Source organism: Rhinopithecus roxellana, chromosome 9 (assembly GCF_007565055.1).
Source record: "Rhinopithecus roxellana isolate Shanxi Qingling chromosome 9, ASM756505v1, whole genome shotgun sequence".
Lineage (NCBI taxonomy): Eukaryota > Metazoa > Chordata > Mammalia > Primates > Cercopithecidae > Rhinopithecus > Rhinopithecus roxellana.
Window position 1 is genome coordinate 68,053,459 of NC_044557.1, and position 12,052 is coordinate 68,065,510.

The 12,052-nt window shown below is 36.7% G+C and overlaps 1 protein-coding gene across 34 annotated transcripts in view; it reads left to right on the forward strand.

Annotated features, from left to right (window-relative positions):
• RIMS2 (regulating synaptic membrane exocytosis 2) overlaps nucleotides 1–12,052 on the forward strand; it is a 792,768-nt gene that overhangs the window by 504,745 nt on the left and 275,971 nt on the right. For all 34 annotated transcript variants that reach the window (XM_030937587.1, XM_030937589.1, XM_030937577.1 and 31 more), the window contains one exon: nucleotides 3,190–3,346. In XM_030937587.1, the coding sequence (XP_030793447.1) occupies nucleotides 3,190–3,346 (157 nt within the window). The remainder of the gene's footprint in view (nucleotides 1–3,189; nucleotides 3,347–12,052) is intronic.

A 12,052-nucleotide genomic window follows, 5' to 3' on the forward strand; every position in this document is an offset into this window, starting at 1 on the left:
GGAAATGTAGTAGATATCTCCAGCTTAACATGTCCAAAACTAAACTTTTGATCCTTTCCACCAAACCATGTCATTTGATAACTTCATTCTTCTCCTTGAGTCAGAATTTTAGATTTGTTCTTGTCTCTTCTTTTTCTCTCTTGTCTCTCAAATCTTTCACAAAATTGTCTTTATTGCTATGCCTTCAAAATACATCCACTTCCATAATCTCCATTATCCTAGTTCAAGCTGCTGTTATTGCATGTATGATTTACTACCTTGTCTAGCCTTAAGCAAAAGTTAAAGCATGCACAATTTCTGCTTAAAACCCGCTAATGGGTTAAAATCACTCAGATTAAATGCCAAAATGTTTGCAATAATGTACAAGCCTCTACATAATCTTCCCTCTTCCCTCCAAATGTCTCCAATATCTGCTCTTCATCACTTGCTCCACTCCAAGCACCCTATCCTCCCTGCTGTTCTGTGAACATGTGAGATGCACTGCTACCTTGGGGCCTTTTCCCTTGTCTTGGAACCCTTCTCACTGTGTTTATCAGCTTGGAAAAACATCTCATTCAATTCTTTCTGAAATGTCACCTTCTCAATTTGTGTTATCTAGTCTAACCACCCTATATAAAATTACAAAATGTCCTCCTCTTCTGGTATTTTGATTTTCCTTTTTCTTGTTCTGTTTTACTAAATGTATAGTATATATAGCCACTAGCTGTATGTGGTTATTTAAAGGAACTTAAAATAAACATGTTTAAATTTTAGATTCTCATTATACCATCCAGATTTCAAATGCTCAATAGTCATGTATGTCTAGTGGCTACCAAATTGGACAGCACTGATAGAAGAACATTCCATCATTTTAGAGTTCTGTTGGACAATACTGTTCTAAGTTTTATAAGAACAATTAATCTTGTTGCAATCTCTCTAACCTTCAGTATGAATTGTATACTGATGTCAGCTTCATCTTCCTAAAGTATTACTTCCATCATCAGAGCAGAATGTAGTATTGGGACACAGTGAGAGCACTGGAGTCAGAAATATCTTCTTTTAAGTCTCAACCCTGGTATTTGACACTTAATTTAGATTTTTTTACCTCTGTTTTCTCAAATGAAAATGTAGGTAATATCTTCTTGGCAGAGTTGTTTTCTATTATATAGTGTATGTGTTCCTGGGAAAACCTTATGCTGTGCAAAATCATGAACTAAAAACAACAGAGCTCTGGAAAAAAAAGGTTAGGAAAGACCATTCAAAACTCATGCAGCTTTGAAAACTGAAGAGTAAAAATTAAAATAACACAATTAAAAAGTCATGTTAAATTTTAAGCAATAAAAATATTTACTATATAATAGGAGTCTAAAATAAAATGAAGGTATCTAGATGAAAGTAGTATATCTAGATGGAAAGAAGGATAAGTCTGCAAAGTTATGAACTCAAGGGGACTATCCACAAACACCAGTAAAGATTCACTCAGTACATATATCTAAGACAGAGTTTGTGACCAAAGAGCCAAAAGGAGGAACATGAGATTCTTGGGATGAATGGGCATTGTGTGCAGTTCTGTATTTCTCTGGTTTGCTGCATCCCGCTGTGTTAGTGTACTTTACATTCAGCTGCAATTATTTGGAAGTTGTAGTGGACACTGTTGATGTTCCACCCTTATCCCCTTTACCAGCTCGTTTACTCATCCAGTTACGGGGAGTGTTGGTTGTTAACAACTAACAGCTGTCCCTCTCTCTGAAGAATTGCCTGGTCAAATGGGAACCACCTCATCCATAAGGTTAAACACCTTGCCGACTCTCCACTGGCAGTCTTTAGCCAGTGAGTGGCTAGCACAGGAGTACAAAAATCCAGGCCTCTTACCTTGAAGTCAGACCAACCCTGGGCAATCGTTCATGTTTCAGAGCATACAGTTGGATCAGACTGAGAATACATCATTGCTTAGTTTCTTCCCTTTTTTCTTACCCTATTCTGCTCTTCTCCTTTTTCCTGAGGACACTACTTCACTTATCTATGTGCATGTGAATCCTTGTTTCTAGGGAATCTAATGTGAGATAATACTGTAAAACATTATCAGGATAGGAAATATCACATATGAACAGTTGTTTCTGAGTTATTTCTGAAGCAAATGTCATAACAGAACACTTTTTTAAAGTGCATAGCAGGGTTCCTAGCACATAGTAAAACATCAATTAATAATAACCACAAAGAGTATGATGAAGATAATGGTGGTGGTGGTGATAATATTACTTCCTGCTCAGAAATTTTCAGGCTCTTTCCATTACCAACCTCATGATGTTTTAGATATCTACAACTTGAGTCAAACTTACTTTTCCTGCTCATTTCCATACTGCTGCCCCACATTGAACTGTTGTTTTTCTGCCAACTTAGAAGTCCTTCTACTTTCCTTCCATCTGTCCACAATACCAATTGCTTTCTAGTACTCTTTTAGATAGTATCTCTTCTAATATTCTTTGTGTAAATGTGTCAAATCACTGGGCTGTTACTTTCCTCTGATTTGTCGTATTTTTATTCTCAGACTTCTACTGTATATCAGCCCTGTCATATACTGTAAGAAAAATGGCAGCCAGGTGCAGTGGCATGGGCCTGTGGTTCCAGCTACTTGGGAGGCTGAGGTGGAAGGGTCATTTGAGGCTAGCCTAAGCAACATAGTGAGACCTCCATCTCATTTAAAAAAAAAAAAAAGCAAAAGCCATTTACACATGTACTACAAATGGTATTCGGGGTGTTTTCTAAAACTTTCATGACTTAAAGAAATGATCTTAATGTTTAGGAGTTTTTTATGAGCTTAATAATTTTAAATAACAATTGTTAAGAATTATTTGAAGCTTTTCTAGGTCATTGAAGAGATGAAAATATTTTTAGAATAAATTTGAGTCTTTTATTGGAGATGATTAACTGTATGTAAAATTTTAGTCTAAGTTTATGTAAAAGCTTTACCCAGCACAATGCCTTAGATATAGTAACTATTTAAATATTTGGATATCTGTCATTCCTTTTTAATTTATGTATTCATAAAATGTTTTGTCATAATATTATGGTTTATCCTTTATACTTTATATTGAATATATTAGAAGTCTTTCAACTTCACCAACATTTTGTTTTTGAGTAAAGTACAAAAGATACAAAGGACTTAGTGTATATATATAACTATAATATTTATTAATTTTGTACCTTTAGATTATCGACGTGATGGTCGAGATCTTCAAAGCTCAACATTGTCAGTGCCAGAACAAGTAATGTCATCAAACCATTGTTCACCGTCAGGGTCTCCTCATCGAGTAGATGTTATAGGAAGGACTAGATCATGGTCACCCAGTGTCCCTCCTCCACAAAGGTAAGATAGACTACTCATTTTATTTGTAGGGTGGCTGTATTACTCAGAGGGACAAAACTAATAGGATATATGTATATATGAAAGGGAGTTATTAGGGAGAATTGGCTCATGTGATTATAAGACAAAGTCCCACCATAGGACTTCTGCAAGCTGGGGAAGGGAGAAGCCAGTAGTGGCTCAGTCTGAGTGTGAGTCCATTTTGAAAGCCTTAAAACCAGGGAAGCCGACGGTGCAGCCTTCAGTCTGTGGTCAAAGGCCTGAGAGCCACCAGCAAGCCACCGGTGCAAGTTCCAGAGTCCAAAGGCCAAAGAACCTGGAGTTGGGTATCCAAGGGCAGGAGGAGTGAAAGGAGTCAACCAGCACAGGAAAAAGAAAGAAGCCAGAAAACTTAGCAAGCAAGGTTATCCCACCTTCTTCACCTGCTTTGTTCTAGCTACATTGGCAGCTGACTGGATGGTGGATTGGGTGGGTCTCCCTCTCCCAGTCCACATATTCAAATGTCAGTCTCCTCTGGCAACATCCTTACAGACACACCTAGAAACGATACTTTACCAGCCTAGGCATCTTTCATTCCATTCAAGTTGACACCTAATGTGAACCATCGCAATGGCATTATAGACCTATTTATCACGTATCATTAATAATCTCTAAAGATAAGAGATTCTTGTGGAAAAAGAATTTAAGGAAAAACAAGATGGTTTTATTTATTTAAGGAAAAACAAAATGCTATTCAAGGAAAAACAAGATGCTATACAATAACCTGCACAACGAGAGTAAAATGAAATATGACTTATTTTGTAATTTTAGACAACCTATATGTTATTTTATTTTAAGAGTTCAAAATAACTCAGAAGAACCAGTTTTCAATCACATATTGATGTGAGTATATCTAGGTAGAACCAACTAATTATATTCATGAATGATATAGATAATTGGTAATTTAATATATAGGAAAAAATGAAAATTTGACTGATGTTTAAAATTAGTAACAAATATCAGAATAATAATTTTTTTCTTTGTTTTTTTTTTTTTTTTTGAGACAGAGTCTTGCTCTGTCCCCAGGCTGGAGTGCAGTGTTGCGACCTTGGCTCACTGCAGCCTCCGCCTCCTGGGTTCAAGCGAGTCCCCTTCCTTAGCCTCCCGAGTAGCTGGGATTACAGGCCACACCACCATGCCCAGCTAATTTTTTGTATTTTAATAGAGATGGGGTTTCACCATGTTGGCCAGGGTGGTCTTGATCTCCTGACCTGGTGATCTGCCTGCCTTGGCCTCCCAAAGTGCTGGGTTTACAGGTGAGAATAATAATTTTTAAAAGCATGTGCAGTGGGACGAATGGCTCAGAAAATCTGCAGCTAGCAGTCTTACACTTACTAGAAATCTCTGATTAACCCAGTTAAGTACAGACAAGCTTAATGGAATAAGAATCATGCAAATAATAGGTGAAGCTAACAAGAAATATGTGCATAATTTACATTGTACATACTTGGAATGTTTAAGAAATTTTGACTGGTTAGAATGACACACTTATACATCCTATTTTAAATAAATAATTGAGTATTTGACTAAGAATTTTAATTGAGTCTTAATTTTACACAGAATATTGGAATGTCTAAGAGAGCTTTAGATTTATTATGTTTGAAGGATATAAGCCACTAAAATAAGATTTATGTAACTTAGACAATTGCAGAAATTAAAAAGAATATCTGATATATTAAGTTGATGAACATGGTTTAAAATGTTTGAAGATGTTGAATTAACAAAGTTTATAAATGGGACCAAAATTATTAAACATTTTTTAAAAGTACTTAACTGTGGTACACTTATCAATATAATAACATGTGTAATCTGAAATTTAAAGTTTGAGAACTAGTTTTAAATTTGTAACTTTAATAAACTGAACCCTACCATCCTCTAGGAAAATAAAAGAATGCCTATGTACGAGGAAAAACAACAATGTTTTTGTTCTTTGTACACTCTACTCAACACAGAACACCTTTGTGACCAGATTTGTGGGTATTTTTTCCCACACCAAGCAACTTGCCAGCAGATAGCACCTAAGAATCCTATAATTCAGTTCAATTCTGACACTATACTCGAAATTGTATCAGATTTCATATGTTAAAGGGTTAAAGGCTCAGTCCCACAAGACTGTCCCCTACTTCAAATGCCAATTGCAAGTCCCAGATTGTGACCTATCCAGTTATAAATTGGAGTTTCCATAGCCCCTCTCCTTAATTTGATAGTTTACTTGGACAGCTCACAGAACTCAGTTAAACACTTTAATTATGTTTGCCAGTTTATTATAAAAGACATTTTTAAAAATGCAGATGAAGAAATGCGTAGGATGAGATTTGGGCAACATGGAAGCTCATCAGATCTTGTTCAAAAGTTTCTATAGAGTTTAATCTCCAGCCCTCAACCCTCTTTCTGTAGGTCAGTAGGTGGGGCTGAAAGTTCCAGCCCTGTAATCACTTGGTCTCTCTGTAGACTGGTCCCATCAAGAGGATATCCAGGGGACCCACCCTTAGCAATCATTAGCATAAACTCAGAAGTTATCAGAGGGGATCAGTAACAAAAGACACTATCACTTAAGAAATTCCAGTGGTTTTAGGAACTCAAGACAAAGACCAAATGTGTTTCATATTATATCACACTTTACTTTTATCAGGTAAAGAACATTTGAACAGTCCAATAGAAGATAGGAATATCTATCTTTTTAGATATTTACTGTTTTAGATCAGATTATGTTTCATATGATAGAAAGCCCATCATAACAGGAGCTCAAACATAAAGTGTTTATTCCGTGATGAAACAGAAGTGTGTAACTAGACAATCCAGGGCAAAAATATTAGCTTAAAAAAAGGCATCATTGATAAATTATAGAGAGAAATAACATTTTTAAAATACAAGTAACCTTATCATTCCTAAAATAAGATCCACTAACATATCACTCATAAGCAATGTCCTTAAAAGAACACAGAGAATATGAAAACAAAGGGATGAAAAAATATAATGAATATATATCAACTAAAAGGAAAGTGAGATCCCAATTTCAATCAGAAGAATAAAATGAATGCAATGTCAAAAGTGTCATAAAGGACAAAGAAATATATGTTCTAGGAAAAATTACTGAATTCAAAATATATAACCATTACTACCACTTTGAATTAGACAGTCTGTACTTTGCACAAAGACTGGACCAAAAGCCAAGAAAGGGCCAAACTGTAGCTAGAATTTTGCTCAATTGTATGCTCATAAGGCCATTTCTGTAAAGAAGCAGTACTTTTTCAAATTTGCCCTAAGGCATTATAAAAACTAATAAAAATACCTGGGTGTAATGATCATGGACAAATTTGTTCCTTAACATATAAAGAGCTTCTAAAGATAGGAAGCAACAACTGGTAGGGTTATAGAAAGAAATAAATAAACAATTTTAGTTGGAGGTTTTAACATATCTCTAACAGAAATCAATAATCAGGCCCCCCCCCAAAAAAAATTAGCAATGACTTAGAAGGTTTGAATAATGTCAAATTTATTGTGTGACTCAACTATGCTATATTTTGTGTATATATCTTTATGTGTATCTCAATATAAAATTACATACCATTAAAGCAAAGAATATAAATTATTTTTAACACAACATAACTTTACAAAAATAACTGGTAACAGAAACTCGTTAAAAAGTAAACCTCAATAAATCCCAGATAAATCATTTTCTCTGAATATTATTCAATAAACTTATAAAGCAATTTTGCAAAGATAGTTTTTAAATTCCTAGAACTTAGCTAAAATACTGTGAAATAACTTTTGATTATAAGTGAAATAATTGAGATATTAGGAAATACTAGGATTGAATGACAAATGAAAATGATGTAAGCATTTGTGGGACACAAGCAGTATTTAGGAAATTTTTATCTTAAAGGATATTTATCAAAAAATAGGAATGCTTCAAAATGATGAAAGAGGATATTACCTCACAACTGTTAGAATGGCTCTTATCAAGAGGCAAAAAATAATATGAGATGGCAAGGACGTGGAGAAAAGGGAACCCTGGTACACTATTGATTGCAATGTAAACTAATACAGTCATTATTTAATGAAAACAATATGGAGGTACCCGCCAAAAATTAAAATGGAACTACCATATGATTCAGTAGTTCCACTACCGAGTATCAAAGGATATGAAATCAGTATGTCAAAAAGATACCTGTGAGGGGACAAAGCAAGATGGTGGAATGCCTACATCGTTCATATCTTCACAGGAATACCAAATTTTACCAGCTATCTGCACACTGAAAAGCACTATCACAAGACCCAAAAATCAGGTGAGCAAACACAGTACCTGGTTTTAACTTCATATGATTGGAAGTGACATTGAGGAGGGTTGGAGAGACAGTCTTGAATCACCAATGCCATCCTTCTCCTATCCCCCACCAACAGTTGTTCAACATGGAAAGTCTGTGCATTTGGGAGAGGAAGAGCGCAGTGACTGGGGAACTGTATATTGAACTCAGTGTTGCCCTGTCATAGCAGAGAGCAAAACTGTGCTGGGCTCGGCCAGTGCCTGGATATGGAGGGAGCATTTGGACCAGATTTAACCGTAGAGGAATCACCCGTTCCATCAGTCAGAACTTAAGTTTCTTAGCAAGCCATGCCACAGTGGGACAAAGTGCTCTGGAGTCCTAGGTAAACTGGAAAGGACACAAAGACTAGAACTCCTAGGCAGCATCTAGTGCTGGGCTGGGCTCAGAGCCAGAGGACTAGGGTGGCACATGACCTAAGGAGATATCAGATGGCATGGCTAAAGAAGTGCTTGTACCACTCCTCCTCCAACCCCAGACAGTACAACTCACTGCAATTAAAGTGTCTCCTTCCTTCTGTTTAAGGGGAGGAGAGGAAAGAGTAGAGGGCTTTGTCTTGCATCTTGGATACCAGCTCAGCCACAGTAGGAGAGGGAACTAGGCAGAGTCATGAAGCCCCCATTCCAGGCCCTAGCTCTGGCATATTTCTAGACAAACACGAGCCAAAAGGAAGTTGCTGCCTTGAAAGGAAGGACTCAGTCCTGCAGGATTAATCTCCTGCTGAATAAAGGCCCCCTGGGCACTGAATAACCAGCAGTGATACCCAGAAATTATGCTGTAGGGCATTGGGCTCTGAGATGTGCAGGCTTCACGGGTGACTCAGCACATTCCCACCTGTGGCAGCTATGATGAAAGACTGCTTCTGTTTGAGAAAAACAGAGGGAAAACTAACATGACTTTGTCTTGCACCTCAGATGTCAGCTCAGTCACAGTGGGTTAGAGCAACAGGCTCATGGAGTCCCTGAGTACAAAGTTAGTATAAGCTTAGCATTTCTGTACCTGCCCTGGGCCAGAGGGGAGCCTATTTCCCTGAGTGGTGAGTCACAGGCCTGGCAGCATTCACCACAAACTGACAGAAGAAACCTTGGGCTTTCAGTGAACATTGCAGTGGCCTGACAGAACCCCCTTGTGGGCCAGTGATGGTATATCCCACAGGGAGAGGCTCTTCTGCCTGTGGAAAGGGGAGGGAAGAGCAGAAAGGACTTTATGGTGTAGTTTGAGAGCCAGCTTAGCCACAGTAGAATAGAACATTAGGCAGATTTCTAAGGTGTTTGACTCCAATCCATAGCCCCCAGATAGCACCTGTGGATCTGCTCAGGGCCTAGGGGAACTTACCACCTTGAAGAGAAGGACCCAAACCTGGCTGGCTTTGCCATCTGGTGATTGTAGAGCCCTAGGACCTTGAGTGAACATAGGCAATAGTAGCTAAGTAGTGGTTACAGTGGGCCTTGGGTAAGACCCAATGCTGTTCTAGCTTCAGGTCTGACCCTGTACAGAACCAGTGGTGGTAACCACAGGGGTGTTTGCATCACCACAACCCCAGTTCCAGGGAGCTCAGCAGAGAGAGAGAAAGAGACTCCATTTGTCTGGGAGAAAATAAGGGAAAAGAATAAGAGTCTCTGGTGATCCAGAGAATTATTCTGGATCTTATCAAAGACCACCAAAATGGTACCTCTATGAGTCTGCAAAAAACAGCATTATTGGGCTTGGGGCCCAAGTCCCTTTGAATACCTGGGAAACCTTCCCAAGAAGGATGGGCACAACAAGCCGAGACTGCAATAAATACCTAACTCTTCAATGCCAAGACACCAAAGACATCTATAAGCATCAGGATCATCCGGGAAAACATGACTTCTCCAAAGGAACTAAATAAGGCACCAGGGACCAATACTTGAGAAACAGATGTGACCTTTCAGATAGAAAATTCAAAATTGCTGTTTTGAGGAAACTCAATGACATTCTATATAACACAGAGAAGGAATTCTGAATTCTATGGTAAATTTAACAAAGAGATTGAAATAATTAAAAATAATCAAACAGATATTCTGGTGTTGAAAAATGCAATTGAAATACTGAAGAATGCATCAGTGTCACTTAAGAGCAGAATAGATGAAGCAGAAGAAAGAATTAGTGACCTTCAAGAGGCCATTTGAAAATGCAAAGAGCAAACAAAAGAAAAACAAATAAAAAACAGTGAAGCACACCTACAAGATCTAGAAAATAGACTCAAAAGAGCAAATCTAAGAGTTATTGACTTTAAGATAGATAGAAAACAATACAAAAGATCAATGAAACAGGTTTTTTTTTTTTTAAGATAAACAAAATGGACAAACCTTTAGCCAGACTAACAGAGGGAAAAAGAGAGAAGACCCAAATAAACAAAATCAGAGATGAAGAAGGACACATTACAACTGATACCACAGAAATTCAAAGGATAATTAGTGGCTACTGTGAGCAACTATATGCCAATAAATTGGAAAATATAGAAGAAATGCATAAACTCCTAGACACTTACTAGATTGAGCCACGAAGAAATCCAATAGCTAAACAGATCAATAACAAATGACAAGATCAAAGCCATAATGAACAGTCTCCCAGTAAAGAAAAACCTGAACCCAATGGCTTCAATGCTAAATTCTAACAAACTTTTAAAGAAGAACCAATACCAAATCTACTCAAACTATTTCAAAAAATAAAGAAGGAGAGAATACTTCCAAACTCATTCTACAAGGCCATTATTACTTTGATACCAAAAGCAGACAGACGCATTAAAAAAAAAAAAAAAAAAAAAAACTATAGGCCAATATCTCTAATGAATATTGATACAGAAATCCTGGAAAAAAAAAAAAAACAAAAAACAAAACAAAACAAAAACACTAGGAAACCGAATTCAACAATACATTAAAAAGGTCGTTCATCATGACCAAGTAAAATTTATCTCTGGGATGCAAGGATGATTCAACATACACAAGCCAATTAATGTGATATATCATCAGAATGAAGTACTAAAACCATATGATTATTTTAATTGATGCTGAAAAAGCTTTTGATAAAATTCAATATCCTTTCAAGATAAAAACCCTCAAAAAACTGGGGATACAAAGAACATACCTCAACATGATAAAAGCCATATACAACAGACTCACAGCTAGTATCATACTGAATGCGGACAAACTGAAAGCCTTTCCTCTAAGATCTGGAACACAGCAAGGATGCTGTGAATAAGAGTGAATACCACTCTTATTCAACATAGTACTGGAAGTCCTAGCTAGTGCAATCAGACAAGAGAAATAAATAAAGGGCATCTAAATTGGAAAGTAAGAGGTCAGGTTATTCTTGCTTGCAGATGACATGATCTTATATTTGGAAAAACCTAAAGACTCCACCAAAAACTATTCGAACTGATAAATTCAGTAAAGTTTCAGGATACAAGATCAACATACAAAAATCAGTAGCATTTCTATATGGCAACAGTGAACAATCTGAAAAAGAAATCAAGAAAGTAATTCCATTTATAACAATCACAAATAAAATTAAATACCTAGAAATTGACTTAATGAAAGAAATGAAAGATCTCTACAATGAAAACTAAAACATTGGTGCAGGAAATTGAAGATGACACACACAAAAATAGAAAGATATTTCATATTCATGGATTGGTATAATCAATGATGTTAAACTTTCTATACTACCCAAAGCAATCTACAGATTCAGTGCAATCCTTATCAGAATACCAATGGTATTCTTCACAGAAATTGGAGAAATAATTCTAAAATTCGTGTGGAGCCACAGAAGACCCAGAATAGCCAAAACTATTCTGAGCAAAAAGAACAAAACTGAAGGAATCACATTCCTTTCTTCAAATTATGCTACAGAGCTATAGTAACTGAAAAAGCATGATACTGCCATAAAAACAGACATGTAGACCAGTGGAACACAATAGAGAACCCAGAAGCAAATCCATACACCTACAGTGAACTCATTTTTGACAAACATGCCAAGAGCATACATTAGAGAAAGGAAAGTCTCTTCAATAAATGATGCTGGGAAAACTGGATATCTATATGAATAATAATGAAACTTGACCCCTATCTCTTGCCATATACAAAAATCAAATTAAAATGGATTAAAGACCTAAATCTAATATCTCAAACTGTGAAACTACTACAAGAAAACATTCAAGAAACTCTCTGGGGCATTCATCTTGGCAACAATTTCTTGAGTAATACCCCACACACAGGCAAACAAAGCAAAAGTAGACAAAAGGGTACGGTGGCTTACACCTGTAATCGTAGCATTTTGGGAGGCCGAGGCAGGCGGATCAAGAGGTCAGGAGATCAAGACC